The following is a 27182-nucleotide window of genomic DNA, read 5'->3' as shown; positions in this document are numbered from 1 at the left end:
AACCGGGGCCCTCTGGCGTCCCAAGCCAGCTCTTACCCAATGTGCCACTCAGCCGGGCCTGTAAATATCTTTTTGTTTTCCAATGGTCTTAGGTGACCCCTGTGAAAGGGTCGTTCAACCCCCAAAGGGGTCGTGACCCACAGGTTGAGAACCGCTGGCTTAGGCTCTCTCTGCCTAATTTGGTGCATTTATTGCATTTGGCTTCCCAGTACCAGTCCTTCTCCCCCACCCTCAGGCTTATGGTTTAAACACGTGGGCCACTTACTAAGATCTTGTCCAATTCCTGGGCTTAGGAGGAAAATGGAACCCCTGAAAGAGCCATCATTCCTTCCTTGATGGCACCTCACAGTTATTGGGTGGGAAGTTCTTGAAGGGCCCAGCAGTCCTACCTTACCTTCTCTGACTGCTGATATCTACAGGTGATGCAGTTTTCCAGCAGCTAGGTTATCTCAAGGGCTACCAGTTCATTCCCATTTTCTTACCTGCCCTCCATAAACAACTGGTCCTTCTGCCTCGGCCTGTTACCGCTTGTGCCTTCATGCTGCAGTTAAACCTCCACAGTGCAACTGCATCACGCTGGTGCCCCAACCCAGAACCATTCCAAGTGCCGCAAGGTGAGAACCAATTTAGGGCAGGAGGGGTTTTGCCTTTTAGGCCCACGGCACCGGCTGGGACTTCTGACCATGTTTACCACACTTCTTGGATAAGCTGTTTGAAAGCCTGTTAACCACAGGGAATCTTGGACCTCACCATTCAGTAGAGCCAGCCAATATAATCTGCCTTTGTGCAAGTGTCAGAGTCTAGCTTCTTTCTCAGATGGCCACTCGGGGGCAGCAGAGCAACAGGAGCTAAGCTAGGAGGGGCTGCTTGTCAGCCCAGGAAGCAGACAGCTGAACGCGTTCTACCTCCAGCTCTGCTCCCAAGGACGCTGCCACCTAACAATGGTACTGAGCCTCTAGAAGAGGTACCACAGTAGAGCTGGTGGGATTTATACAAGAGCCAGACCTTCCTCAGAGACACATTACCACTAGTTACAATTGTTTCCCATAGTGGGAGACTTACTTACCTCACTTAGTTAAAATTTCAGTTTACCAAGCTCCACCTCAGACCAACTCCCAGGGAAAGGGCCTGGAAATATATACTTAAGCTTGCCAGGATTCTTTCCAGGAAAAGTTAGGACTTTCATTATGGGGACTCTTAATTCCATACCTCATTGGCAACTTTCTATTCTGAATGGGTATTTTGAACAGGCCCATGGAAATGGCATAAGGTGTGGCCTGGAATCTCCAACAATAGATTGTTAACTAAGCAATTAAGAATGTGGCAGGTTATTTGAGGGTGGGGGTTGGGGTGAAGTAAAGAGGGAAGCTGGCTTTCAGTACTACTCAACCTACAAGTTGGAAATTGGGAACGAATGTCTTACTGCTGCCCCTGAAAAGAAATGCATCTAAGCCTCTCCCTTAGCTGATGTTCCGGATCAAAGAATCTGGGGTAGAAGAAAGAATTACATTAATACTGCACCATGCAGAGAAATGTCCAAAGAGCGTGGGGGAGGGGTCACCGTTCTCCTCCAGTGCCCCTCACCCTATACCATTCCTCAGTAATGCTGTAGCTGGGGTTCCTGAGCAGACACAGAGAACTGTCAAGTAGTTGCTATTCCTCCCCGTGGCTCCTCTCTTTGGAAGAGCTTTGATTTTTGCCTCAACAGCATTTTACACCAAATCAGTATCATCCACAAGTCACACCAACATTTCTTCAGCATCGCATTTTATTTTTTAGGGGAAAGAATAGAAAGAGCAAGGAGGGGAGGAAAAACAGGGTCCCACCGGGGTCTCCGAAGTGTATGAGGCTGGTACCAGAAGGACGTGTGGGGTGACAGAGCCCAAAAGAGAAGACCCAGGTCTTCAAGATTCTCTTTTCTACTGGTTTCTATCCGCTAATGAAAACGACATGACATATGTGTAATTGCCTAGCACACGGTATTCAATAAATGTCAGTTGCCTTTTCTAGCAGGGTGCTCCACAAGCTGGGCTCTACCCAGACATCATCCTCCTCCTTTCAGGGAGTGAAGGTCACCAGAAAATCAGGGAACTAAAAGAGCAGCAGTTTGGGTAATGCAGCTGGCTAGCTGACTCAGTGCCAGGCCTTCCCATCTCCCCATCCTCCCCACCCCACTATGCCCGGGTGGGGCTGAGAGTACAGTTTCCCAAGTGGCTTTCCTGAGGCCTGGCCAGCTTGTCCTAGAAGATTCAGTTGGAGGGCCACGGGTTGCAACTCGCTAGTGCAAAGTCCTCTCTTTTTGGCGGTGATAATCTGGGGGAAAGAAGAGAGGAGGCAAAAAGCAGGTCATTTTCAGACCTGAGCATGCAATTCCCCATCTCCAACTGGTGGGGCCTCTAACCATCAGTACTTAAGAGTTCCTCCCCAGGGCCCTGCCAGCTAGGTACAAAGAGTGACTTACTGTAGGGAAAGAAGCGGACACGCATGCTGATTTCACGGGCTGTCTTCAGGATCTCAACGGCCTGAAAGGAACACAGCAGCTTGTACAAATGAAGAGATATGGCCCAGGACAGACTCATAACAGGAGAAAAGTAGTTTGCCACTCCAGCCTTCTGGGTCTCTAATCGCTGCTTCCGTCTGGTACATTTCCCCAGGAGAGTCTTTCTTAACAAGTTATAGATTAGGCTAATCCTGTCCAACTTGTCCTACCTGGGGCAGCTTCTTGCCTCACCACAGCCAGAGTGCTGTGCTCACCTTGCTATGCTCAATGTCTTGGAAATCCACATCATTCACAGCTAGGACTTGGTCCCCTTCCTGAAGTCCTGCTCGATGCGCATCCGAGTCAGGAATCACCTGTTGGTAAGGAGAGAATGTATGTGATTGAGGTGAAGCAATCTCTCACCTGTAAGTGAAATTAGGTGCTACTGTTTCATTTGTTTGTGACGATGTAGGGAGACAGATACTTGTCGGATGGGGGCTTTTAAGTGGGAAAGGGTGTCGTCATTATGTCCCCTTCACTGAGTCTACTGAATCATCCTTCTCCCAGGCCTTGGGATATCGGGGTTCTGCAATCTGGTAACTTAACAAGGGGAAGTGGCCACCCATATTGCCTACCAGGCGCACGCACCTTGGAGATGAAGATGCCTAGCTGGGAGGCCTTTCCTCCTCGGATGTTAAATCCCAACTGCAAGACAAGAGAACAGAATGGGGACTCAATATAGACCACAAACACGAGAATAACTAGTAGCCTCGCCGTATGATGGCTTGGCTGTGTGGCCCTCAGAGGGAAGTCATACGTTGCGGACATGGTACCTCAGGTTTTCTGCCCATAAAAGGTAGTTTCCTTATCTCCCCACCTGCTTTCCAATCTGTCCCCCAACTACGGCTATCTTCTGGGCCTGGTATGGACAAATCTAGCCTGGAATAAGGTGTAACTGATCCATAAGCTCACCTGAGCTCCAGGGGGCTTCTTCAGTGTGACGATTCGGGGCAGAAACTGAGTCAACTCGTTGTTGTAGTCTGGGTGGTATACCCTCTGCAAGACACAGCAACCCCAGAAATCTTAATACCAGCCTTAGATTTTATGCTCCCCTTCATCTAGAACACAAATGCATCACCCTGAAGTAAGAAAAGGCGAAGCCATGTACTTAGTTTAAGTAGAACTGCTAACAGTGTCCAAATGGGCACACAGATAGCTTGGGGGAAATAATAGCAGTGCAGTAGCTCCCCATTTCTTTACCTTGACAGAATGGAAACTAGGGCTCTGAATTTCCAGAATTCTCTGCTGTGAATGGACCCTGGCAGGAGAATTGCATAAGAAGCTGCCAAGGCTCAGATTCATTCTCCACTGAGCTCTCTAACCCTGCCATCCTACCTTTCCTATATCATCTCACACCCATGCGGAACATTTTCCTATTCAAGGGTACTGATGGTCCTACCTCGTGAGGAGGGATCCACGCTGGGGGATTCTCATAGGCAGGCAGGAAAACCACTGGGTAGTCATCATAAGGAATCCGGCTGTCCATCTCCGGCAAGACCCTGGAATGGTAGGGTGAATCAAAGCTGACACAAATGGTTCCAAAGGGACAGCAAGTTTCAGAAAACAACCCCAACTTATCCAGGGCTGTCAGCCTATGGTCGCAGCCCACTACTAGGTGACAGACTGGGGGAGGAAGAAAAATGGTGGAAGAAAACAATTAACTTTACTGGATATCGCCATGCCAGGACACCGCCCCACATTCCCTAATGTGATCGGTAATGGTGGAGGTCCCGAGATCGACCCTTCCTTCACCACCAGGCATCTTCCAGTCCCCGCCCCGAGTGCTGCCTGAGTCCCACGCCCACGACACGGTAAATGCCTCACTAGCTCACCCGCCGACAGGTCTCAGCGACCTCCGGCTCCGCTCACCGCCAGTTCAGCCGGAAGCGGATGCTCGGATGGGTCGAAAAGGAGTGGGGTCAGGGCGGTGCACGAGCACTCCCTTCCCCACAGCGTCCTCCTGCGCACGCCGACGTGCGTGCTCCGTCTGCGGAATGTCTGCGCTCCAATTGGCTGGCGCCTCCAGGAGCGATTTGAAACTTGGCGGTTAAAGCTCCAGTTGTGACCGGGCGGCGGGAGACCGGGAAAGGGACCTTTAGTTTGGTGAGTGAAGGGCACACACCATAGCTGAGGATCTGCCTTTCCCGGTACTCTGGGGCCGTGGGTCTTTGTCGTCGTCTCCGCTGGGGGTTTTCTTTCCCATTTCAGGCGCCACTAGCTGTCTTCAAAGTGTCGGGCTGCTGGCCGCGTCTGAAGGACTGTGACTCTCCTGCGGCAGCTATCCCTCTGCGAGGGGGAGGCTACCTCAGCTACCGCCTCTGCGGAGGGTGGGAACTGAGGTACGGCGCCCACTCACCCCTGCCGACGCACCAAGATTCAGCAGCAAGCCTCTTTTTTTTTGTTCGCCAGAGACGGTGCTGGGGCAGGATCATGAAGGAAGAGGTGAAGGGAATTCCTGTAAGAGTGGCACTGCGGTGTCGCCCTCTGGTCCCCAAAGAGATTAATGAGGGCTGCCAGATGTGCCTTTCCTTCGTACCCGGGGAACCGCAGGTGCGTAGCAGTCCTCAGCCTGTCTCTGAACACCTGTGGCCGAATGGCAGTGAGGGGCGTGGTCTGGCCTTTCATTATTCTTACTCCTTGTCTCTTGCCTTCTCTAGGTGGTGGTTGGTACTGACAAATCCTTCACCTACGATTTTGTGTTTGACCCCTCTACTGAACAGGAAGAAGTGTTCAATACCGCAGTAGCACCGCTCATAAAAGGCGTATTTAAAGGTGAGGCTGTTTCGTACTTCTAGCGGTTCTTCAGCGTATACTATGTATTAGGCACTGTGCTTGGATGCTGCAAATACAGCAATGGATGAAACGCATGGGTCCTGCCTTCAAAAGGCCCACAGCCTAGGAGCTAGCGCAATGTCATGTGAAAGTCTCCGTACCCTGGAAACTAGTTTCATATTGTATTTGCTTTCTGTGGTTCTGCTCACATTTGGCTTGTATATATTTTTGTCCTGGAGCCTCGGTCCATTCTACGCCCTTTGATGGGTACTGATGATCAGCGTGCTTGCCTGCTTGAGGCCCAAGCACTGAAAAACCTGTGGAGGGATTCAGAGATAATTAATATAGCTTCCGGGTCCTGGAGGAGTTCAGAGTCCAGAGGTAGGAGTAGAAGTAGATGACTGCATACACAATTCTGGGTACATAAACAATTTTAAACTTTTTGCACCCATCTTTAAGGAAAAACATTTTAGAAGTTAGAAATGTATAGTGCTGCTATAGAAGTAGCAGTGCCTTCACACGAAGTAGTAGGAAAATCAGAAGGATGACATTAACTCTGCTTGGGGAATTTGAGGTGAAGTTCACAGCATCGGGAACCTTTGAGATAGGTTTTGAAGGATGAGCAGAATCCTTTTAGGTAAACAAGGAGATTTCCTAAAGCCCCTGAATACTCTGGCCAGTTAGTACTCTTCATTGCAGAAGCTAAGGCTTTAGTGTTATTGAAGACCATAGCAGGACTCTGAGGAACAGAACAGTGCCTGAGAGGTCTTCAGTTATTATTCTAGTACAGTGGTTATTCAGGATTCAAAGCAGAGGGCTATTTAGAAGAAGTAGAACCATGGCATACTAGTCCCTTAAAGTTGAAGGGACATTTGTATATCGTCTAGTCTAACTTTCCTTCCAAAGAAAAATGCTTTCTAGCAATTTCTCTGTAAAGTGAACCACCATTGTCTATTTAAATGTTTTTTCACAGGGAACTCACTGACTCACAGGCTAGTACTGTTCATTGGTTTTTTGGTCAATTCTAATTGCATTAGGTTATATTGAGATGAAATTTGCTTCCTGGTTATTTCTACCCAGTGATGTTAATTCATCCCTCTAGAGAAACAGAAGCCTCCTTCCAGGCAACAGCTATTCACATATTTTTTTCCTTTGTTTCAAATTTTAAAAAAAATTAAAGCAATAATCTCAAACTTAGAGAAATGTTGTAAGAACAGCATAAAGAAGTATTTCTCCTAAACCATTTGAGATGAGTTGTTGACCTGATGCCCCCTGAATACTTTAGTGTATATTTGCTACAAACAAGGACTTTCTCCCACGTGACTACAATACAACAATTAAAATCATGAAATTGCTGCATTACTACTATCCAGTCCTCAGACCCCATTCAAGTTTCACCAACTGCCTCAATTATGTCCTTTATAGTAAAGGGTCTAGTTCAAAATCATATGTTGTATTTAGTTGTACTGCCTCTGTAGTCTCCTTCATTCCAAAACTTCTACAGTCTTTTTTTGACCTTCATAATCATGACACTTTTGAAGATCGCAGGTCAGTTATTTTGCAAACTGTTTCTCAATTTTGGTTTGCCTGATGTTTACTTATAATTGGATTCAGGTTGTATATCTTTAGCAGAAATATCACAGAAGCATCGCTGTGTTCTTAATGAATCCTGTCGGGAACCACATGCTTCTGATTTGTTCCATTACTGCTGATGTTCATTTTGCTCATTTGAGCAAGGTGTCATCTGCTAGGCTTCTGCATTATAAAGTTAATCTTTTTCCTATTTGCATATTTGTAAGACCATTATATTATTCTAAGTCTCTCCTGATTAACCACTCCTCCTAACCTTTAGCCATCCTGAAACAATAATTTTATGGTTTCCAGAGCCTTCATTATTTGGTCATCCTCCTCAGAATGTACCTTCACAGCTTCATAAGAGCACTGTAGTTCTACTTTCACATTTTGAACTTGGGAAACTATGAGAATTAAATTAAAGACTTTAGAAGCACTGTAATGTAGAAAATGATTTCGGTATATACAGAGGATGCCAAAAAATGTATACACATTTTAAGAAAGGAAAACTGCATTAAAATTATAATACTCAATATATACTAACAAAAGATGAATACAAGTCATGTTTGATTTCTGCAATTACAAGAGGTGCTCAAAGTGGTTCCCATCAGCGTCCAGACACTCCTGATGATGGTGAACTACTGCTTGAGCAACGCTGACCAAAGTGTCCACTTGTAGACATTTTTTGGTACCCCTGGTACCCCCGGTATATGTGTTTGGTTAACATTGCTCTGCAAAGAAGAAAACGGTATTTTTCAGCCAGCTCAATAGCACCCTCTTGTACTCTGAACTCCCAATACCACAAAGCACTTTTTTGTAAAAAGTGCTGACACTTGCTTTCCCCAGTTATTGTTATATACACATATCTGTGATACTGCAGAAGATTATGGAATGCTATTATCTTGCCCCGTAGTCATGCCAGGCGATACCAGCAATCTCCTCGTGACGATCTCAATTTAAAATCGGGTAAAAAGTATAACTATTGCACTCTGTTGTACAGCTGAAACTAATTCTAAAAAATGTGTATTTCATAATAAAAAATAATTTTAAAAAATCTTATAGTCTTTCAGAGCATCAAGGTCTTCATTTAGACAAACAAGTTCTTTTAAAAAGAAAAAAAAGCAAAGGACATCTATCACATTGAATCATACTTAAATGATGACATTTCTGAGAAGCCTGATGATATGCTCCAGATGCAGTATGAGAGTTCAGATAAGGAGTAGATGCTTTGATTGACTGTAAAAAGCAACTTTGTTACCTTTTCAAATGAAGACTCTACTCTGTGAATCCAAGAAATACATGCTGGAATCCTTTCTATTTATGGAGTGTCTAAGACTTTCATTTAATTCCCATAATTTAGAGTTGCTCAAAGTACAGAGAGAGTAGAATTATAAATAAGCTCTGACTGGCTTGTTGACAGTGACTTGGCCACCTTCATCATCTCAGTCATATCTTTAAGTGTTTTACTTTCTAGCTTTCAAGGACTCTCAAGAGGGGCTTGGTATTTTTTTTTCTTTGCTTATTTGAAGTAGTGCAACATCATGGCACCCATGTAATTTTTCTCTGTGTCTGCTATTCCTAAGAGACCCTGGTCTTAAGAGAGCAGCCTCAATTTTGTTACAAGTAATTGCTGAAGGAAATGGAGTGCATTGGTTGAGTGAAAATATTTGAGCACCACTGTGCATGTGACCTCTATTTTGCCAGGATACAATGCAACCGTCCTGGCCTATGGACAGACTGGCTCTGGAAAAACCTATTCGATGGGAGGTGCATACACTGCAGAGCAAGAAAATGAACCAACAGTTGGGGTCATTCCTAGGGTAATACAGCTGCTCTTCAAAGAAATTAATAAGAAGAGTGACTTCGAATTTACTCTGAAAGTGTCATACTTGGAGGTAAATGATTTATCTTTAATTATTCTGAGTTTAAAAGTATCTTTGGGCAGAAAAATAAATCCTAATCAGGTTTTTCCTGGCATGACTCAAATTAGTTAATTGCATTTTTCATAAATTACATTTTAATAGATTGACAGACAACACTTACTGGCTCAGTTCTTTTCTTGTTATCAGAATCGTCTGTTTAATCTAATTGTCAGAGGATTTGGCACCGCCATATAAAAAGATGATAGGAATTATTTAATTCCAGTTTGGCCTCTATTATTGATTCCCTGTAGAGTCTGTAGGAAAAAAAATTGATTTCCCTGTACTGTTTTGAGGCTTAAGTGATAAAGCTGCTACTTCATGAAGAATGTTATCAAAGTTGGGTGACATACTGAGCTGTGTAGGTGATGCTAGAGTGTGTTTATGCAACAAGTATTTATTGAGTACCTACTATGTTACAGGCCCTGTTCTGGGTACATGGGATATATCAGTGAACAAAACAGATAAAAAGCCCTGTCCTTGTGGGCATTTTTATTCTAGTGTATATCAGTATACAAGTAGATTGACCAGTTATAGCTAACCTCGTGACACCAAAAACACATGTTTAAGGAACTTATGGCTTCTGGGATACTAGCTGGTTGGTTCCATAACAGTGATATGTCTTACCTTTAAGGAGCAATAATTAAACTTATATGATTTAAGCACGCATTTATAAATTATATGTGACTACTTCATTCGGAAGTCAAATCTTAATAGGTATGGGAGGTGTACAGTTGGAAGATGGAGAGTTAAGCATCATTCAGATCCACTTTCTTGAATCTCTTGGCTAACCCAGTTGTGGCCAAGGTACTCAAATGAAAAAATACCTTAGGAATCTGGTATGCCATAGTAGCAACAGTGATAATAACAAACAAATACGATGATGACTGTGAATATGTGCTAAACACTGTTCTAAATACGTAAAGTTCTGGTTGTTGTTGAAATCCTGATTGCCACTTCTCCCTTTTGCTTCCCACTTCCACCCTCCACTAAGGGTCTGCTACTTACAATTTAACAAAATCGGTGAGGGTGACACTGTTATGACATCAAAACCTGAATTTAAGTACCCGTGTTACTTTTCGTTGTATCTGCTATTTCTAAGAGACTGTCTTAAGAGAGTAGTCTCAATTTTGTTGTAAGTAATATGTGAATTCATTCTTGTAAGTATCAGATGATTGTATGTAAGATTAAATTCCTTTTCTTAATTAAAAAAATGTTTGTTGTAAAAAATTTTAATGCACAAAGTCACAGAGAATTTTTAAAATAATCTATGATGCCACCATCTCAAGATTACCACTGTTAACATCTTGTTTTTGCCACTTTATTTTCAACAATACCAGATTTACAATGAAGAAATCTTGGATCTTCTGTGCCCATCTCGTGAGAAGGCCTCTCAAATAAATATACGGGAGGATCCTAAGGAAGGCATAAAGGTCTGTTTATTATTATTAATTATTATTAAATGTTGGTCACAACTGAAGCTCACGTCCGTTTTATTTGCCATTATGGTTTTAAGTAACTACAACCATCTTTCAGAGTTTGTGTCGTGCTAATTCCCTTTGTGACTCAAGAATTCCTAGGTGGGCTCTCTTGTGCGGAAGGAAGTTTGATCACCTTCCTGTTACCTCTAGAAAGAATGCTATTATCCCTTAAATATTGGGTTGTTGGAAAAGACATGACGCATTTTTGCAACGGAAAACATAGAAAAAATACGTCACGACTTTTCCAACAACCCAATATTTATTAGCTATTTAACAAGAGTTCTGAGGCTGGGCTGTCCAGGATGGTAGCCACTAGCCACAAATGACTATTTAAACTCAAATAAACTAAAATGGAATAAAATATAAAATTCAATCCATCAGAAACACCAGCCACACATCAAGGCTAGTGTATTGGATGGCTCAGATATAAAACTTACCCATGGTCACAGAAAATCCTGTTGCAAAACACTGGAATAGACATTGTGCCAGGCCCTGGGATGATATTTAAAAATTAACAAGTTAAGTCATCTTAACGTTTTTTAATTCATAAGTACCATAGGAAGAAGAGATTGCTTATTGAGAGGTTTCTGTCACATGGTAGAGATGCAGGATAAGGAGCTATAGCTGAACAGAAAAGCTGAGACAAGGTTGGGAGTTCTGCATGTGGGACTGGTCTGATCCAGAAGCCAGTGCTGGAAACGGGCAGAGCATGGATCTAGCACCGGCTGAGTATTCAGGAGTGGGGGAATCTGAGGCTGGAAGTGGGTGAGAATAGGTAGTACCCACTTGGGGAAACTTGGGAATATCATATCCTACCCATCTTCCTTTCCCATGTGGAAAGGTGGAGGCTTAGGGTGCAGGTGCCTGAGGGACTGATGCTAGCACTTCTGGTTTCTTCTTTCCTTCTGGTTAAGTCCTTAGCCAAATAGTAAAGCAAGTCCTGAAGGATCAGACCTATTCGGAAAGCCTGATAAGCTTGGCATACAGAAGACACTTTGGGTGGTGGGAATAAGAAACCTGGGCACAATGCATGCTGTCGCCAGAAAGACTGTTACTAGTGAGCCAGCCCTTGACCTGACTAAGGCAGGAATTACATCCCAAGCCTTGTCTGAGGTAAAGTTTGCAATACAAAGAAGGAATTGTAACAGCTATATACATTGTCAGAGGGGTAGTACATTGGGGGAGGAGGTTATCACTTTGTGAGGGGTGTAAATGTCTATTACATTGTTTTGTACACCTGAAACTGATAAAAAAAAAGGAAGTGTAGAATTCAGACTCAAATTGGGGTGGGAATGACAAGTTTGTAAACACTCTTCAGGTGGGATGAATGGAATGTAGGTAAGTAGAGAAAAGAAGTAAAGGTATTCTTGTCGTAAGGAATAGTTTCTGCAGGAAAGCAGAAAATATGCTCGGGGGTAATAAGACTAGACCAGTCGGTCTGGATTCAAGGATTGGGTTGGGAAGTCATAGGAGACAAGTTAGGGCCAGATCATGAAGCCACATGAAAGAGTTTAGTTCCCATCCCTGTGAACAGTGGGTAAGCTTTTAATACTTCCAAATGAAGGATTACTGTGGCTACTTTCACCAAGTGTTTATCTTCTGTGTATATCTCTCCAACTAAGTTAGCTCGGGCAGGTTAGAAAGTATCTGAAAATCCCTTTGTATCCTCATTATCTAGCACAGGAATTCATAATTTGGTGACATTTTAGAGAGCGAGATTTAGGAAGACTAAACAGAAATGCATTGAAAAGGAGAAAGACGAGGATGCCGGAGTCCACTTGGGGAAACTGCCTTCATTTTCAGGCATGAAGTGATACGGGCCTGGAGTAGGCAAGTAGAGGTGGAAAGAAAAAGGAGGCAATGGACTGAAAAGAAGAGGGACTAGGAGCTGGTGACAGATGGCATAAGGAGGAATGGGGGGACCTGAGGGTGAGCCTGCGGCATCGAGAACAGAGATAGTAATAGAAATGGAGAAGCAGTAGAAAGAATCAGTGTTGCCGGGAAAAAGATGACTTTGGTTTATAATTTACCAATTTCAGAGTGTAAGTAGTTACAAATAAAATACTAGAAATTAGGGCACCGATGTAGATTTGAGAGCGGTGGAGTAATAAAGTCATAGCAGATTGGGGCTGGAAGGGATTTCATAGTCATCTGGCTCAAACTCTCCTGGGTAGATACTGCAGCAAGCCTAGGACCCTGTTTTTCTGGCTCCCTAATCCACTGCGAACTGTACCATGCTGTTTCCCCTAGTGAAAATGAGGTACAAAATGGGTCAAAGGGTTAGGGACAAACATAGGGTCACACAGAGGAGAAAGGAGCTGTTTGGGTTGCCCTTGCTGTCCCTGGAAGGCACATGCCCATCGCTCCCCTAAACTCTGGGCATCTTTTCTAGCCCTAGTATGTGCTGGCACTGTGGTTTGGAAGCCCCCAGGGGCGATCAGAGACCCGGGTTTGCAGGGATCACGACGACGGTCACAGAGTTGCCAGTTAAAACCATGGCTGTCCTCTTTCCTACGGTTCTACTGGAACACCGAGACATTCTTTTTTTCAACCACCATTTCTTGTATTTCTGATGAAGTACCTGAAGTACGAGTCATAAGAGAGTTTTTCTCTCTTTCAATTAGATTGTGGGTCTCACTGAGAAGGCTGTCGTCGTTGCCCTGGATACTGTTTCCTGTTTGGAGCAGGGCAACAACTGTCGGACTGTGGCCTCCACAGCTATGAACTCCCAGTCATCCCGCTCTCATGCCATCTTTACAATCTCCATAGAGCAAAGAAAGAAAAGTGACAAGTAAGTTACAGTTCAGAGTCAACATTTTTAACGTTAGTTCTACTAAAGTTGAATGTTAGGTTGCTTCTTCAGTTGATTTCACAAATCATCTGACATCAGTACTCTGAGCACGAGCAACCAGTGAGGCCATTTTGACTGACCTGAAGGAAAACGAGAGCTGGCAGGTCAGCTTTGATACGCAGCTCCCCTCATGCTTGTGTGCCCTTCTCACTGTCTTCCTGTCATTCTCACAGGAACAGCAGCTTTCGCTCCAAGCTGCACCTGGTAGACCTCGCTGGGTCAGAAAGACAGAAGAAAACCAAGGCTGAAGGGGATCGCCTAAAAGAGGGTGAGAAGAATTAAGAGCACGATTGTTGATGAGACTTTCTAGTGCTCTTACTGCTATTGTTGGTATCTTGACTGGGGTATTTCAGGTCACATTCTAACAGTACCTACAATTCAAACTTGAGGCCGGTTCCAGAAATAGTGAAAATTTGTTTCTTTCCCTTGCGCTCATTTTTCTAATTTAGGTGTGAGATTTGGATCTGGCCCTTGGTTTGATTTCATCTGGTCCAGGCAAGTTTTAGTTTTTGTTTTTCGTTTTACCCCCAAATACTTATGATTAAAATGAATATCCTCCAGTATTCACTATCCTTCCCAGATGTTGTCACTTACAAACCTCATCAGCATGGTTTCCGTATCTTCATTTAAGTTGTTGGGTGTAAATGATGATGCTCCTAGGGCTAGAAGAACCTATGGTCTAGCATGATAGTGACCTGGTAATCTGCATGCCATGGGAATGGGCTTTGAAATGATTATTAATCTCCCTAACCAAAATTAACAACCAGCTCCACTTCTTAATTTTGTTCATAAGGATCTCATACAAGATGTCGTCAAATGCCTTGCCAAAGTCCACATGTACTTTGTCCACTATATCTCTCATAGGCAGCAGCTTATTAACAGTACAGAGGAGAAATAGACAGGAGCCCAAATTGACTTTCTTAGTGAATTCAGACTGGCTTCTAGTGCTAACTCTTCCATGTCTAGGTTCTCGCAAGCCACCCTGCAATAATCTAGGAGACTTATATCAAATTTCCTGGTCTGTAATTTATGGAATTAGCTTTTACGTCTCTTTTTGAAAATTGAAATTACATCTGCCCAATCTTCTGGAACGTCTTTCTCCGTGATTCCTCAAAGATCACTGACACCACTTCAGCGTTCTCATTTCAAATTACTCTCAGTTCCCTTGGCTGTAATTCATCTGGCCTAAGATATTTGAACTCTTATTAAAGTAGTTGAGGTCTCAGTTACTACCTCTTTACTGATATTAGGCTTCAGTTCCCTCGGGAACTGAGAAGGCAGAAGCAAAAATAGTAATTGAGGAATTTTACCTCTGTCATTCATCATTATTATACTGCTGGCACAGGGCACACACCTATTTCTCCCTCGTTCAGCTTTTTGTCCTGAATGTATTTAAAACTACCCTTTTTGTTCTATGTTTGCACTTTGAAATTTAACCTTCATAATGATTTTTAAAGGTTCTTGTGTTACTTATCTTTTTTTACGTGTACAGTTATGAGTGATTTTTTTAACGGCTTTATTGAGATATAATTCACATGCCATGAAATTCCCCCATTTAAACCATAAACTTCAGCAGATTTTTTTTAAAGATTTTTTTATTGGGGAAAGGGAACAGTGTTGGGGAATTGGGGAAGGGCAACATCCAAGTTGTTGTCCTTCAATCTTAGTTGTGGAGGTTACAGCTAGCTCAGCTCCAAGTCCATTCGCCATCTGCCGCCCATCAGCAGCTCACGGCCGCTCAGCTCAAGGTGCTGTGTTCAATCTTAGTTGCTGGTGGGCATAGCCCACCATCCCATGCAGGAGTCAAACTGGCAACCTTGTTGTTAGGAGCACGTGCTCTCACCAGCTGAGCCATCCTGCCACCTGTTGGCAGCTCAGCGGCAGCTCACTGGCCCATGTAGGAATCGAACCGGCGATCCTGTTCCTCAGAGCTCGCACTCTTAACCCGCTGAGCCACTCGGCCGGCCCCCTAGTGGATTTCAGTATGTTCACAGAGTTGTGCAGCTACCACCACAATCTGATTTTAGAACATTTCCATCACCCCACAAAGAACTCCATACCCATTAGCACTTACTACCCATTTCCACCCCTTCTCTAACCCTAGACAACTACTAACCTATATTTTCTATAATATGTGGTCTTTTGTGACTGGCTTGTTTCACTTAACAAAAGGTTTTTCATTCTTTTTTAAAGGATTCATCATGTGATTTTTTTTATTATAGTTGACATGCAGTCAATTAGTTTCAAGTGTACAACATGGTAATTCGACATTTATACACCTTACAGTGTGGTCACCATGATAAGTCTTGTAATCAGCTATCAGCATACAAAGTGATTACGATGTTATTGACTATGTTCCCTGACCTGTACGTTACATCCTGTGAATTATTTCTTTTGTAACTGGAGGTTTGTACCTCTTATTCCCCTTCACATTTTTCTCCCATCCCTCTACACCCTCCCTTCTGGCAACCATCAATTTGTTCTCTGTATTGGTGAATCTTTCTGTTTTGTTTGATCATTTATTCTGTTCTTTAGATTCCACATGTAAGAGAGATCATATGGTATTTGTCTTTCTGAGTCTGACTTGTTCCACTCGGCATAATGCCCTCTAGGTCCATCCATGCTGTCGCAAATGGCAAGATTTCATTCTTTTTTATTGCAGAGTAATATTACATTGTGTGTTTGTGTGTGTGTGTGTGTGTGTGAGAGTGACTCTTCTTTAGCCATTCATCTATGGACACCTAGGTTGCTTCCATATTTGGCTATTGTAAATTACGCTGCAGTGAATATGGGGGTGCAGATACCTTTTTAAATTAGTGTTTTCGTTTTCTTCAGATAAATCCCCAGAAGTGGAATTGCTTCGTCATAAGGTAGATTTATTTTTAATTTTTGAGGAAATGCCATACTGTTTTCCTTTAGTAGCTGCACCAATTTACAGTTCCACCAAATAGTCAACAAACAGCAAGTATTGGCAAGGATGTGGAGAAAAAGGACCCCTCATGCAGTGTTAAGGGGGTTTTCAAGGATCGCCCATGTTGTAGCGTAGACCAATACCTCTTTCCCTTTGACTGCTGGATCATATTTCATAAGATGGGTATTCAACATTTTTTTGTCCATTCACCAGTTGTATCCAATTTGGCTATTTTGACCATTGCTCTATGAACATGTGTGTATAAGTATTTGTGTGAACAAATGTTTAATTCCTCTTTAGGATATAATAGCTGGATCATATGGTAACTGTTTAAATTTCTTTTTTCAAAATTAAGATGAAATCAATATAGCATAAACTTCACCCTTTTAAAGTATATAATTTGGTGATTTTTAGTATATTCACAAAGTTGTGTAACCAACACCACAATCAATTTTAGAGTATTTTCATCACCCCCAAAAGAAACCCACACCTATTAACAGTCACTCCCTATTTTCCCCCAGGGCCACCATCCCTTCCAGGCAGTGGGTAATCTCTCTGTCTCTATGGGTTTACCTATTCTGGACACTCCATCTAAGTGGAATCATGCACTATGTGGGCTTTCGTGACTGGCTTCTTTCACTTAACATAATGTTTTCAAGGTTCATCTATGTTGCAGCATCTAGCAGCCCTTCATTTCTTTTCATTGCCAAAAAGTATTCTATTATGTGAATACATTGACTTTTTATTTATCCGTTCATTTCTTGGTAGACATTTGGGTTGTTTCCACTTTTGATTATTATGAATAATGCTGCGATGAGCATTGATGTACAGATTTTTGTGTGGATGTATGTTTTCATTTCTCTTGGGTATATACTTAAAGAGTAGGATTACTGGGTCATGTGGTAATTCGATGTTTATCTTTCTGAAGAACTGCCAGGCTGTTCTTCACAGCAACTGTACCATTTGACATTCTTAACCAACAATGTATAAGGATTCTAATTTTCCCATATTTTTAGTTTTATTATGTCTTTAATTATAGCCATCCGAGTGGGTGTGAAGCGGTATCTCATTGTGGTTTTGGTTTGCATTTTCCGGATGGCTAATGATGTTGAACATTGTTTCATGTGCTTTTAGGCAATTTGTGTATCTTTGGAAAAATGTTCACTCAGGTACTTTGTACGTTTTTAATTGGGTTATTTATTTTTTTATTACTGAATTGTGTGTGTTTATATATTCTGGATACTAGCCCCTTATCAAATATATGCTTTGCAAATGTTTTCTCCCATTCTTTGTGTTGTTTTCTCACTCTATTGATGGTGTCCATTGAAGCACACATTTTAAAAATTTTGATGAAGTCCATTCATCTACTTTTTCTCTTGCTGCTTGTGCATTTGGCATCATATCTAAAAAACCATTGCCTATGGAAGAATGGATAAAGAGGAGGTGGTACATATATACAATGGAATATTGATCGGCCAGGGAATGGAATGGGTTCTTGCCATGTGCGGTAGCCTGGGTGGACCTGCAGGGTACTGTGCTGAGTGGAGTATGTCAGACAGAGAAAGACAAATTCAATGCGATTTCGCTTATATGTGGAATCTAAAGAACAAAATAAACAAACAAAACAGAAACACACTCATAGATACAGAGAACATTTTCATAGTTGCCAGATCGGAGGTGGTTGGGGACAGGGTGAGAAAGGTGAAGGGATTAAGAAGTACAAATTCGTAGTTACAGAATAGTCACAGGGATGTAAAGTACAGCATAGGGAATATAGGCAATAATATGGTCATAACTATATATAGCGCCAGGTGGGTACTAGATTTATCAGGGTGATAGATGTATGTGGGCCTATTTCTGGCTCTGCTGCCTTATTAGTGTATTTATTCTTAAAACTCTTACTAGATCTACTTATGGTATATTTTAATCTCTGAGAAGGCAAGCTTCTCCTCACTTTCCTTTTATCAGAACTTTTTTGATTATTTTCTCTTCCAGACCAATTTAGAATCAGGTCATCGAGCTCTGTGAACAATTTTGGGGGGATTTTTATTGAGAACTGAATTCAATTTATAGATCAATTTCGGGGAAATTGAGCCTGCCCATCGGGAGCATGCTCTCTGCGTTTATTCAAGTCTTCTTCCGTGTCTTTCAGCTCTTAGAGTTTCTTAATAGAATTCATACAGCACGCATCGTCGGAGGCTTACTCTGGAATATGATAGTTTTCGTTGCTATTTTGAATATCTTTTTTCTGTTTTGTTTTCTGGTCCTGCCTAGAAGTATTAAATTTCAAAATTTCATCTCGTATATAACCTCATTGCTGAATCACTTTCTGTGTCTCATTGTCAGTTATGTTTCTTGGATTTTCAAGGTGTTATATTCACTTTTTTTCAAGTAGACACTTTGACTTCTTCCTTTCCAACATTTATTCCTGACTTCTCATCTTATGTATTTTCAGTATAAAGTGGAATAAAACCGGTAGTAGTAGCCATCTTCATCTTTTCTTTTTTGTACCCTAACTGTAATATTGCTAGTGTTTCACGTTTATCTATTGTACATTTCTAGTGAATGTCCTTTATCAAGTTAGGGAGGTAACCTTTTATTCCTTGTTTGCTAACAATTACATATTTTTAAAATACAAAATGAGTGTTGAATTTTATCATGTATTGGGAATTAATCATCGTGTAGTTTTTCTTTGTTTATTGATAGAATGAATTGTAAAAGTAAATTTTCTATCATTGAATCACCTCTGACTATGATAAATCATTCTTTGAGTACGTTGCTGGATTTCATGTACTAGTTTCCAATTTAGGAAATTTATATATCTGTTCCTATGAGAAAGGGACCTATAACTTTTTGTGTGTGCGCTCTCCTAGTCTGGTTTCGGTTTCAAGGTTTTGCCAACTGTATAAAATGAGTTGAGAAACTTTTTCTTTTTTTTCCAGTTTATATAATGTGGGAATTATCTCTTAAGGTTTCTTGAAGATTTGATTTTCTATATCTTGAGCCAATTTTGTTAATTTATATTTTTTTTAGAAAATTATTCATTTTGTCTAGATTGTCAAATTTGTTGGTATAATAGTATATGTAGATTCATGTTGTATTTTAATCTCTAGTTCTATAGTGTCTCTAAGTTCATTTGTTTCTATATCTCTCTAATTTTTCTATCACATTTGACAGATATATTAACTGATTTTTCCTTTTTTACTCTCTATTAATGACTCCCTCCTAGGTTGCTTTATTTTGTTTTGTTATAGGTTTTTTCTTCTTTTTTATCTATTTTTTTTCTTTTTATTTTGCTTCCTGAGTGTGAAAGCTTAGTTCTCTTCTTTTACTCTCTTCCTTTTCTTTTTTAAAAGCTTTTCAAGCATATTCAAAAGGGTTCAGGATGGTATAATGAACCCTCATGTATCTGTCATGCAGTTTCAACAATGACTTAATTTATGACCAGCCTTGCTTTGCCTCATCTGTATCCTAACCACTTTTTCCCTCTGATATTATTTTGAAGCAAATCCCAGACATATTGTTTATTTTGGTTTGTATCTGAAATAAAAGAATTCTTTTAAAAACTATAATCAACTACAACTTAATAATAATGCCTTAATATCATCAAATATCTAGTCAGTGTTCAAATTTCCAATGGTTTCATTGATTTTATTTATTTGAATCAGGATCCAAACAAAGTCCACACAGTGTTGTTAATATGTCTTTCAAGTCTCTTAATCTATAGGTACCCCCTCCATCTCTCCTTACCCCTCAACTTCCTGGAGTTTCTTTTATTGAAGAATTCAGGTTGTCTTGTAGAATTTCTTGTAGTCTGAATTTGACTGCTTGGATGTTCATGTAGTTTTATTTTTATTTATTTTCCACCAAAAGAGCGGTTTATTTGGGAAAAGAAAAAGAAACAAAACCACCACAGCAGTGTGTGAACACACACTTCCGGCCAGGGCTCCAACCAGCCGCACATATATATATATATATATATATATATATATATATATATATGAATACCTACTCAGAAGTTTTAACAGGAAGTCAGGACTAGAGTTAATAAGGGGCCCAGCTCCACCCATAGTCCTCCCAGCTTTATGGTTAGTCATCTTAAGATGCCAGTTCACTTTTATCATTCCCCCATCTTGATCAAGATCTTTCCTCTAAAAGCATCATTAATCAACAGTCAGTTCTTCTGGTCTCAAGTTTTCCAGTGTCCAGCCTTTTGTCCCTTGATGTCTGTTCAGCCCCTTGTCCCTCAGTGTCTCTTCAGCCTTTTGTCTCTCAGTGTTAGAAGGGCCTCTTTACTTGTAGGATATTGATTAATTCTAGGCAGGGGCTTTGAAGGATCAATTTGAACTTTGATAGGAGGTGCACTGTGAATCCTGCCTATATCAGTCAAAGATTTTTCCCATAAAGAAGATGGCAGCTGGTCCAATAGGGACCATTGATCAGTACTCTCAGATTCAGCTACTGTACCATCAGAGAAAGCACAAGTAAAAGATGCTGAAAAGTTGTGTAATTCGCCTGATTGGTGATTCTGACGGTTACCATCAAACTCTTACATAATTTCTCTTTTTTGAGAAAAAGATATTCTAGCATGATACATCTCTCAGAAGTCTCTGCCTAATAAATGGCTAGGGGCAGAAGAACTAAGGAGAAAACAATGTTTATCTCTTAAGGGACCTAGACAAAAGGGAATAGGTTCAGATACGCAAACCTGTTGAGGTTTATTTGAAATCCCACTATGTAAAATGTCTCATCACTCTGAGGTAGGGGCCGATTTATAACAGTGGAGTTGAACACCGAGAGTGTAGCGCTGGTGTCAATTAGAACAGAAATAGTTTCCTCCCAAATTTGAAGAGAAGTTTCTCCAAGATGATTAAGGGGGAGGACTAGAAAAAACCCCTGTAGTTCCTCAGAGCCGCATCACTGGGAATTAAGAAGATCTGAAAGACATTGGTCAGAAGGCAGAGAGTGTCTTCTACTTAAACTTACGGCAATCCCTTTTCCTGTGTCCTTGCTCCTTGCAGTAGTGGCAAAAAGTTGGAGTTCTCTGGTTTCCCACAGGGCCTCTCACTTGCCACTGCTGGAAGTCAAGTCTTAGCAATCTTACTTCTAGGCAGCCGGTCTAGGATATTAGCGAGCTCATCTGCCAAATTTACCAAGTCTCGGGTAGGGATTTTCCCCTATCCCATCCTGGATCTCTTAACCAGGAGGGAAAGGTCTTCATTCAGCCTGCTGACAAACAAAGAATTAAAAACTGCCCATGTGTGGCCAACATCCAAAGGAAGACCAGGATTTTCCTTAAAAACGACCTGGAGTATTTCATAATAGTCATGAACAGATTCATTAGGTTTTTGTGAGCAATTCTGAATTTTGCTCCAATTGACAGTTTTTGGAAAATCCTCGGGAATTGCTTGAAGCAGCTTTCGAGCAAGTTCCCTGGCTTCCTCCCAATAATTGGGGGTTTGCTTTTCTAAATCCCTTTCAGGATGCTCTCATCTGGCAATCCTCATCCAATGTCTGTATAGCTTGACCTTCACCAACCAACATATGGATTATCTGGTACAAATCAGAAAACCTGGGCTGATGGGCCTGAATAGTAATATCAAATTCCTCAGCAAACTTATTAGAATCCTCAGTTACTATTGGAAATTCCTTTACTAAGGCTCATAACTCAGGTTTAGTCCAGGGGATGTAGGAGACATGGGGTTTATTAGGATCTCCAGAGGGTTTAATCTTAGATGGAAAAGTACTGATAGGTTCCGAGGAAGGAGAGAGAGAAGAAGATTTGAGAGAAGATTCCGCTGGGGGTTGAGTCGAAAGCAGAAGAGGCGGCATTGAGGAGCAAGATGGCATCGGAGGTGGAGTTTGAGACAAAGGGGCAGTGGGCGAAGGGCAAGGCAGTATATAGTAGAGGGAGAACAAGAGGTTTCATGTGCCTTTTTTTTTCTTTTTAAATTTTTAACAGTCCCTGTTAATTTTGAGACTTTATTTTGTAAAAAGGTAACTCTAGATCCATAATCCTGTTTGGAAGTCTCCATATACCAGTCCAAATAGGCATTCCATTCATCTTTCTCAGTTACGGCACTGTTACTATCCAACTTAGTTTTCAGAAAATCAAGTTTGGGAATCGCAAAAGTTTCCCAAAGCAGCCACTTATATTTAAAATTATCCATAGTCAGATCTGTCCATTTAGTTAAATACATGCATGAAAATTCCCTGCAGGTTTTAAATATGTACTCAACCAGTGTCCCAGGAGGAGGGACAGTTTTAGAAGGTTTAGACAATAGGGATCCCATTTTTAATACTGGGCCCGAAACAATTCACAACTCAAACAACCTACAGGTCTTCAGCTCACCTCACTCTCTCTGGAACAGCCTGATCACTGAGAACCAGGCTGAAGGCTAAAAGCCAGTTCTAGGGAAATAGCCAACCCTTAGGGAGCTAAGTTATAGGCTGAGCTGGGTAGCACTCGTCTCACTTTCTCAATGAGATGACACAGTCTAATACTGGCCAACAATGACCAATTTCAAAAGTAATAGCCTTTATTTCCAAAGGGACTTTAGGCAAAAGCCAGTCTGTCTCAAAGTGCAGCTTGTTTTCTGAAGAATTCAAGCTGATGTGACACAATGAGTACTCAGGCAAGAGACAAGCAAGTAGGCCTTTAACGCATTCACACGCATGCACAGCAACAAACAAAAAAACACATTTTTTAAAATAATTCCTGAATAAAGCCTAGAGAGCCCCAGACGCAAAAACCCACTGGCTCAGATCCAGGAGCGAACTTACCCATGGCCTCTAAGCCAAGGAGCAAAACATCAAGCCAAAACAGCTTAGTAGGCACCTTATAGATTCGCTCACCTGTTAGAAGCCACTAGAGCTCCATTCTTCTCTGGTCCCCAGACAGGCCACCATAAATGTCGACTGGACAAAAGAATTCTCCAGGTATCCACCAAAAGAGCAGTTTATTCAGGAAAAGAAAAAGAAATGAACCAACCACAGCAGTATGTGGACCCACACCTCTGGCCGAGGCTCCAACCAGCCGCACACACGCAAAAAAGAGACTCCATGTAGTTTTAACACGTTTCTATTTCCTCTGTATTTCCCACAAACTGGTAGTTGGATCTAGAAGCTAAATCACATTCCGGATCAGTTTTTTCCCTCTTATTTGTACATACTGTTTGATTACATCTCTTCTGGTAGCTCATTTATTTTCAATTGTCCTTGTCTAAAAAGACACACTTAAGGGCCGGCCGAGTGGCTCAATTGGTTAAGAGCTCACTCAAGAGTTTGAGCTCTGAGCAACAGCGGTTCGATGCCCGGCCCGAGCTGAGCAGCCACTGAGCTGCCAACAGGTGGCAGGATGGCTCAGTTTAAAAAAAAAAAGACACACTTAGGGCTATTCAGTTTCCTTTAAGTACCACATATAATTTTGAGAAATATATAATCTCATAATTTTGAGAAATAGTACTCTGTTCATCTCTAAATAGGACGATATTTCCTTTTTAACTTTCTGTTTAACCTAAGAGTTATGTAGAAGGCATTTCTATGTATCCTTTTGTTGTTAATTTCCGATTTACAATGAATGTGTGTGATTTCTGGTTTTTGAACTTTAGCCTGATTCTTGTTTGATCTTTGTTAACATTCCCTGTATATTTGAAAAGAGGCTGTTTTCTGTTGGGTAGAGAGTTCTGAGCTGGAGGTCAATATTTGGAATCTCTGGGTGAGGATGCCCAGGCATGTTGTGTAGAGAAAGCCTAGATAATATTAGTGATTGCTAATATGTTATGCTACATATTATTATATTTTAGTATATGCTATAACCGATACGTCAGAGTCAAGGGTAAAGGAGCCAATCAAAGAGGTTGAAGAGACACAGGAGGATACATAGTAGCTAAAAGCCAAGATAAGAGTTTCTAGAAAGAAGGGATTGTCACCTGCGTCAGGTGCTTCAGAGCGGTTACATAAGCTGAGGACTGAGAAGAGACACGTGGGTTTGTCCATGGAGGTTTTGGTGGCTTTTGCCAGTGGAGTGGTAATGAATGGTGGCCGGCTGCATCCGACTGAGGGGTGAGTTTAGTTTCCATTATGAATGTGGTGTTTATCTTTTCCATTAATTTCCTTATTCTTGTGTCCCTTAACAATATGTGTGGGTATTTTGCCTGTTGCTAAACTTTTCATAAGCGGTCTCGTAATGTATGTGTTTGTCACTTTTTTCCTGCTCAATGTTATGTTTGAGAGATTCATCCATCTCGATGCATATAGCTCTAAGGGGTTTTTTTTAGTTTTTTTTTAAAGTCTTGGTTTTTTTTTAGTATAAAATCACATCAGTAAAAAGAAAATGATCCCTTTGCCAACATTTATTCCTATTATCTAGTTCTCTTATTTTTTGTTTATTAGCAAGGAGAAGGATCTTGAAGGATACAGCCTGGGCTTGTAAAACCTCTTTCCTCGGGGGGGATCTAGTTTCTGCTTCTAATTGGAATGGTTTCAGTGTTTTAATATTTGGAGTGATAATTGCTAGTGGTTTGGGTGAGCGGTATTTAATTCTTTTAGTTGCAGAAAGTCTTTTTTATGCTGTACTGTAATCTTGAGTGATCTTTTTAAAGCTCAAGCTGTCTGTTTCCAGCAGCTGTATTTCCTTAAAGACCTATTCTAAGTTTCTGCAATTTCCTCTCTTTGGTTTCTGGGTCCCCTTATGTGTATTGTTATTTTCCTTTGTCTGCTCCCTGGAGCTCAAGTCTAATGCTGGGGTGCCTGAAGTCATAGCAGCTGTGTGAGTGGAAAAGGCACAGTGGTCTGTACCCATGAGCCAGCACTGTGGGAGCAGCCCTGATGTCAGTCAGCTGGCCACACCCTTGGGAGGCATCGAGAGAAGGGCTCTCTCTACCTTTTCTTGCTCCCTGGTGCTGTCCTTGTCTCAAGGTAGAGAGGACCCAAACCACGTCCTCAGTTTCTTCTCAGCATTTTTACATCCATGGCAACGTGGCACAGTCACATAGGACATCTCGACTGTCCCCTAGGAGCTCACAGTCCTCCGGGCCAAGCCGTCACCAGCAGCCATGTTCCATCCTTGCCCTTGGGCTCTACTACAGCAGACCCCTGGCCCTTGGCCCAGAGTTCTCATTTGGTCCAGAGACGAAAAGCCCTGTGTCACCCCTTACTCTCAGGTCTCAGACCCACCCTGTCACGTCACTCTCTCAGAACCTACTTGGCTCAAGAACAGAGTAGATGGATCAGACTTGGGAATAAAGGGGGTCTGGGTGTCTTTAACCTACCATCTTCCCAAAATCCATCTATGTTTTTAAAACATGCTACCAAATTCCCATGAAGGCATGAGATTATCCATTTTTCTAAAGTTTTCTAACTTTTCTACTAAGTATTATTAGCAATTTGATAAGTGAAAAATGGTATCTCATTTTCTTTCCTGTAGTTATCAGTGAAGTTGAACATACTTTTATATTTATAGACCATTTCTATTCTAGATTAAATAACCTATTCAAGGTATTTTTCTCCCTTTAGTCAGCGTGGGAGCTATACGTTTCTTGTTGAGTTTATTTTTGTTGTACCTTTGAATATAAAATATTCAGCTCACTGCCAGATAGATTATAAACAGATTACAGATGGATAACAGATAGATTATTCAATTGCAGTATAATACAGCATACAGAAAAATGCCCAAATCATAACTTTCCACTTTGATGAATGTTCACAATGTGAAAATACCTATGTCACTAGCACCCACATCCAGAAACAATATTACAAACACCCCAGAAGTACCACTTGTGCCCAGGTCAGTCTCTGCCTTCCCCAAAGGGTAACCTTCGTGTCTGACTCCTTTCGTTCAATGTGAGGTCACTATAGAAAACAAAGGATGCCCAGTTAAGTTCAAATTTCAGATAAATGATGAATCATTTTTCATGGAACATTAAAAAATGATGCATCATTAATCTGAAATTCAGATTTAACTGAATGCCTGTAGTTTTTCTTTTGCCAACTCTGATAACCCTAAGTCAACATCCTGCTCGTGCAAGTCATCCAGATTATTGCATGGAGTAGTAGGTCATTTTCATGGCTATCCACATTCCATTGGTGACCTTGCCACAATTTATTTTTTCCTTTGTAGTGTTGGGTGGGCATTTGGATGAGCTCCAGTTTGGGGCTATTATGAACAGTGCTGCTATGAACATTCTTGGACCTGTATTTTGGTGAGCATATGTGCACACATTCCTTCAATCCCGAATCCTTCTGTAACTACTACCCTATCTCCTCAAAGAAATTTGCACTGCTTAACAACACGTCATTCACTCTTAGTTACATTTTTTGGTGAGATACGGCATACATACAGAAAACTGCATAAATCGGTCTATAGTTAAATAAATAATTATAACGTGAGCACACGTAACTATCACTTAGATTTCAAACCAGAACATTTCCAGCACCCGTGTGCGCCCCTCTGAGGTCATGACGCCCTCCCTTCCCTCTTTCCCTCTAGAGGTAACCACTCCTGCCTTCTGTGACAGTAATTCCCTCGCTTTTTAGTAATTTCCCTTTTTTTAGTAGTGTCTCGTGTGTATACATCTCTAAACGGCATAATTTAGTTTTGTCTATTTTTAAACTTTATTGCAATGGAATCACACTGGCTGCACTCTTTTGTGTCTTGTGTCTTTCATTCAGCATTGCGTGTGAGGGATTCATCTACATTGTATTTCCATTTCGGTATGTTATTCCATTGTCTGACTGCACCACTGTTGATTCTTTCTACTGTTCATGGATATCTCAGTTGTTTCCAGTTTGGGACCGTTACCAACAATGCCCTTATGAACATCCTTGTTGATGTATCCTGATGCATATGTGTAAGAATTTGCTAGGCTATATACCTAGAAGTAGAATCACTGGGTCATGGGGCACATATACACCCAACTGTCTTCCAGAGTGGTTCCAGTGCTACAAGAGCAACAATAAGAGTCGTTGCTCCCCAGCACTGTTTTGTCAGAATTTAAAAGTTTTGCCAACCTAATGGGTGTGCAGCGATAAACCTCACTGAATTGGGTTGTCGGAAAGGTCATGACGTATTTTTTCTATGTTTTTCGTTGCAAAAATGCATCCTGACTTTTCCAACAACCCAATAGTTTTGATTTTC

At 41.5% G+C, this 27182-nt stretch overlaps 2 protein-coding genes across 6 annotated transcripts in view; one reads left to right on the top strand and one right to left on the bottom strand.

Annotated features, from left to right (window-relative positions):
• Positions 1-1750: 1750 nt before the first annotated feature.
• PDZD11 (PDZ domain containing 11) lies at positions 1751-4482 on the bottom strand. Of its 5 annotated transcripts, none has more exons than XM_019647985.1 (7): positions 4372-4482; positions 3939-4038; positions 3452-3535; positions 3128-3184; positions 2755-2853; positions 2462-2522; positions 1751-2313 (listed from the first exon to the last, which is right to left on the bottom strand). In XM_019647985.1, the coding sequence occupies exons 2-7, from the start codon at positions 4023-4025 to the stop codon at positions 2279-2281; spliced, it is 423 nt and encodes a 140-aa protein (XP_019503530.1). In that variant the 5' UTR covers positions 4026-4038; positions 4372-4482; the 3' UTR covers positions 1751-2278. The 5 variants fall into 5 exon arrangements, with proteins under 5 accessions (XP_019503530.1, XP_019503531.1, XP_019503532.1 ...); XM_019647986.1 differs by having other exon boundaries at positions 4364-4465; XM_019647987.1 differs by having other exon boundaries at positions 4409-4430.
• An 87-nt stretch (positions 4483-4569) lies between these two features.
• The window catches only part of KIF4A (kinesin family member 4A), an 86944-nt gene continuing 64331 nt past the window's right edge, over positions 4570-27182 (top strand). The window contains exons 1-7 of the mRNA XM_019647963.1: positions 4570-4642; positions 4949-5089; positions 5197-5311; positions 8588-8778; positions 10143-10235; positions 12908-13074; positions 13308-13402. Coding sequence (XP_019503508.1) covers positions 4970-5089; positions 5197-5311; positions 8588-8778; positions 10143-10235; positions 12908-13074; positions 13308-13402 — 781 coding nt within the window. The 5' untranslated portion in view covers positions 4570-4642; positions 4949-4969. The remainder of the gene's footprint in view (positions 4643-4948; positions 5090-5196; positions 5312-8587; positions 8779-10142; positions 10236-12907; positions 13075-13307; positions 13403-27182) is intronic.

This window comes from Hipposideros armiger, unplaced genomic scaffold, assembly GCF_001890085.2.
Source record: "Hipposideros armiger isolate ML-2016 unplaced genomic scaffold, ASM189008v1 scaffold_119, whole genome shotgun sequence".
Taxonomy (NCBI): domain Eukaryota; kingdom Metazoa; phylum Chordata; class Mammalia; order Chiroptera; family Hipposideridae; genus Hipposideros; species Hipposideros armiger.
The sequence above is the reverse complement of the archived record's forward strand: the minus strand, read 5'-3'. Positions and strand labels throughout refer to the sequence as shown.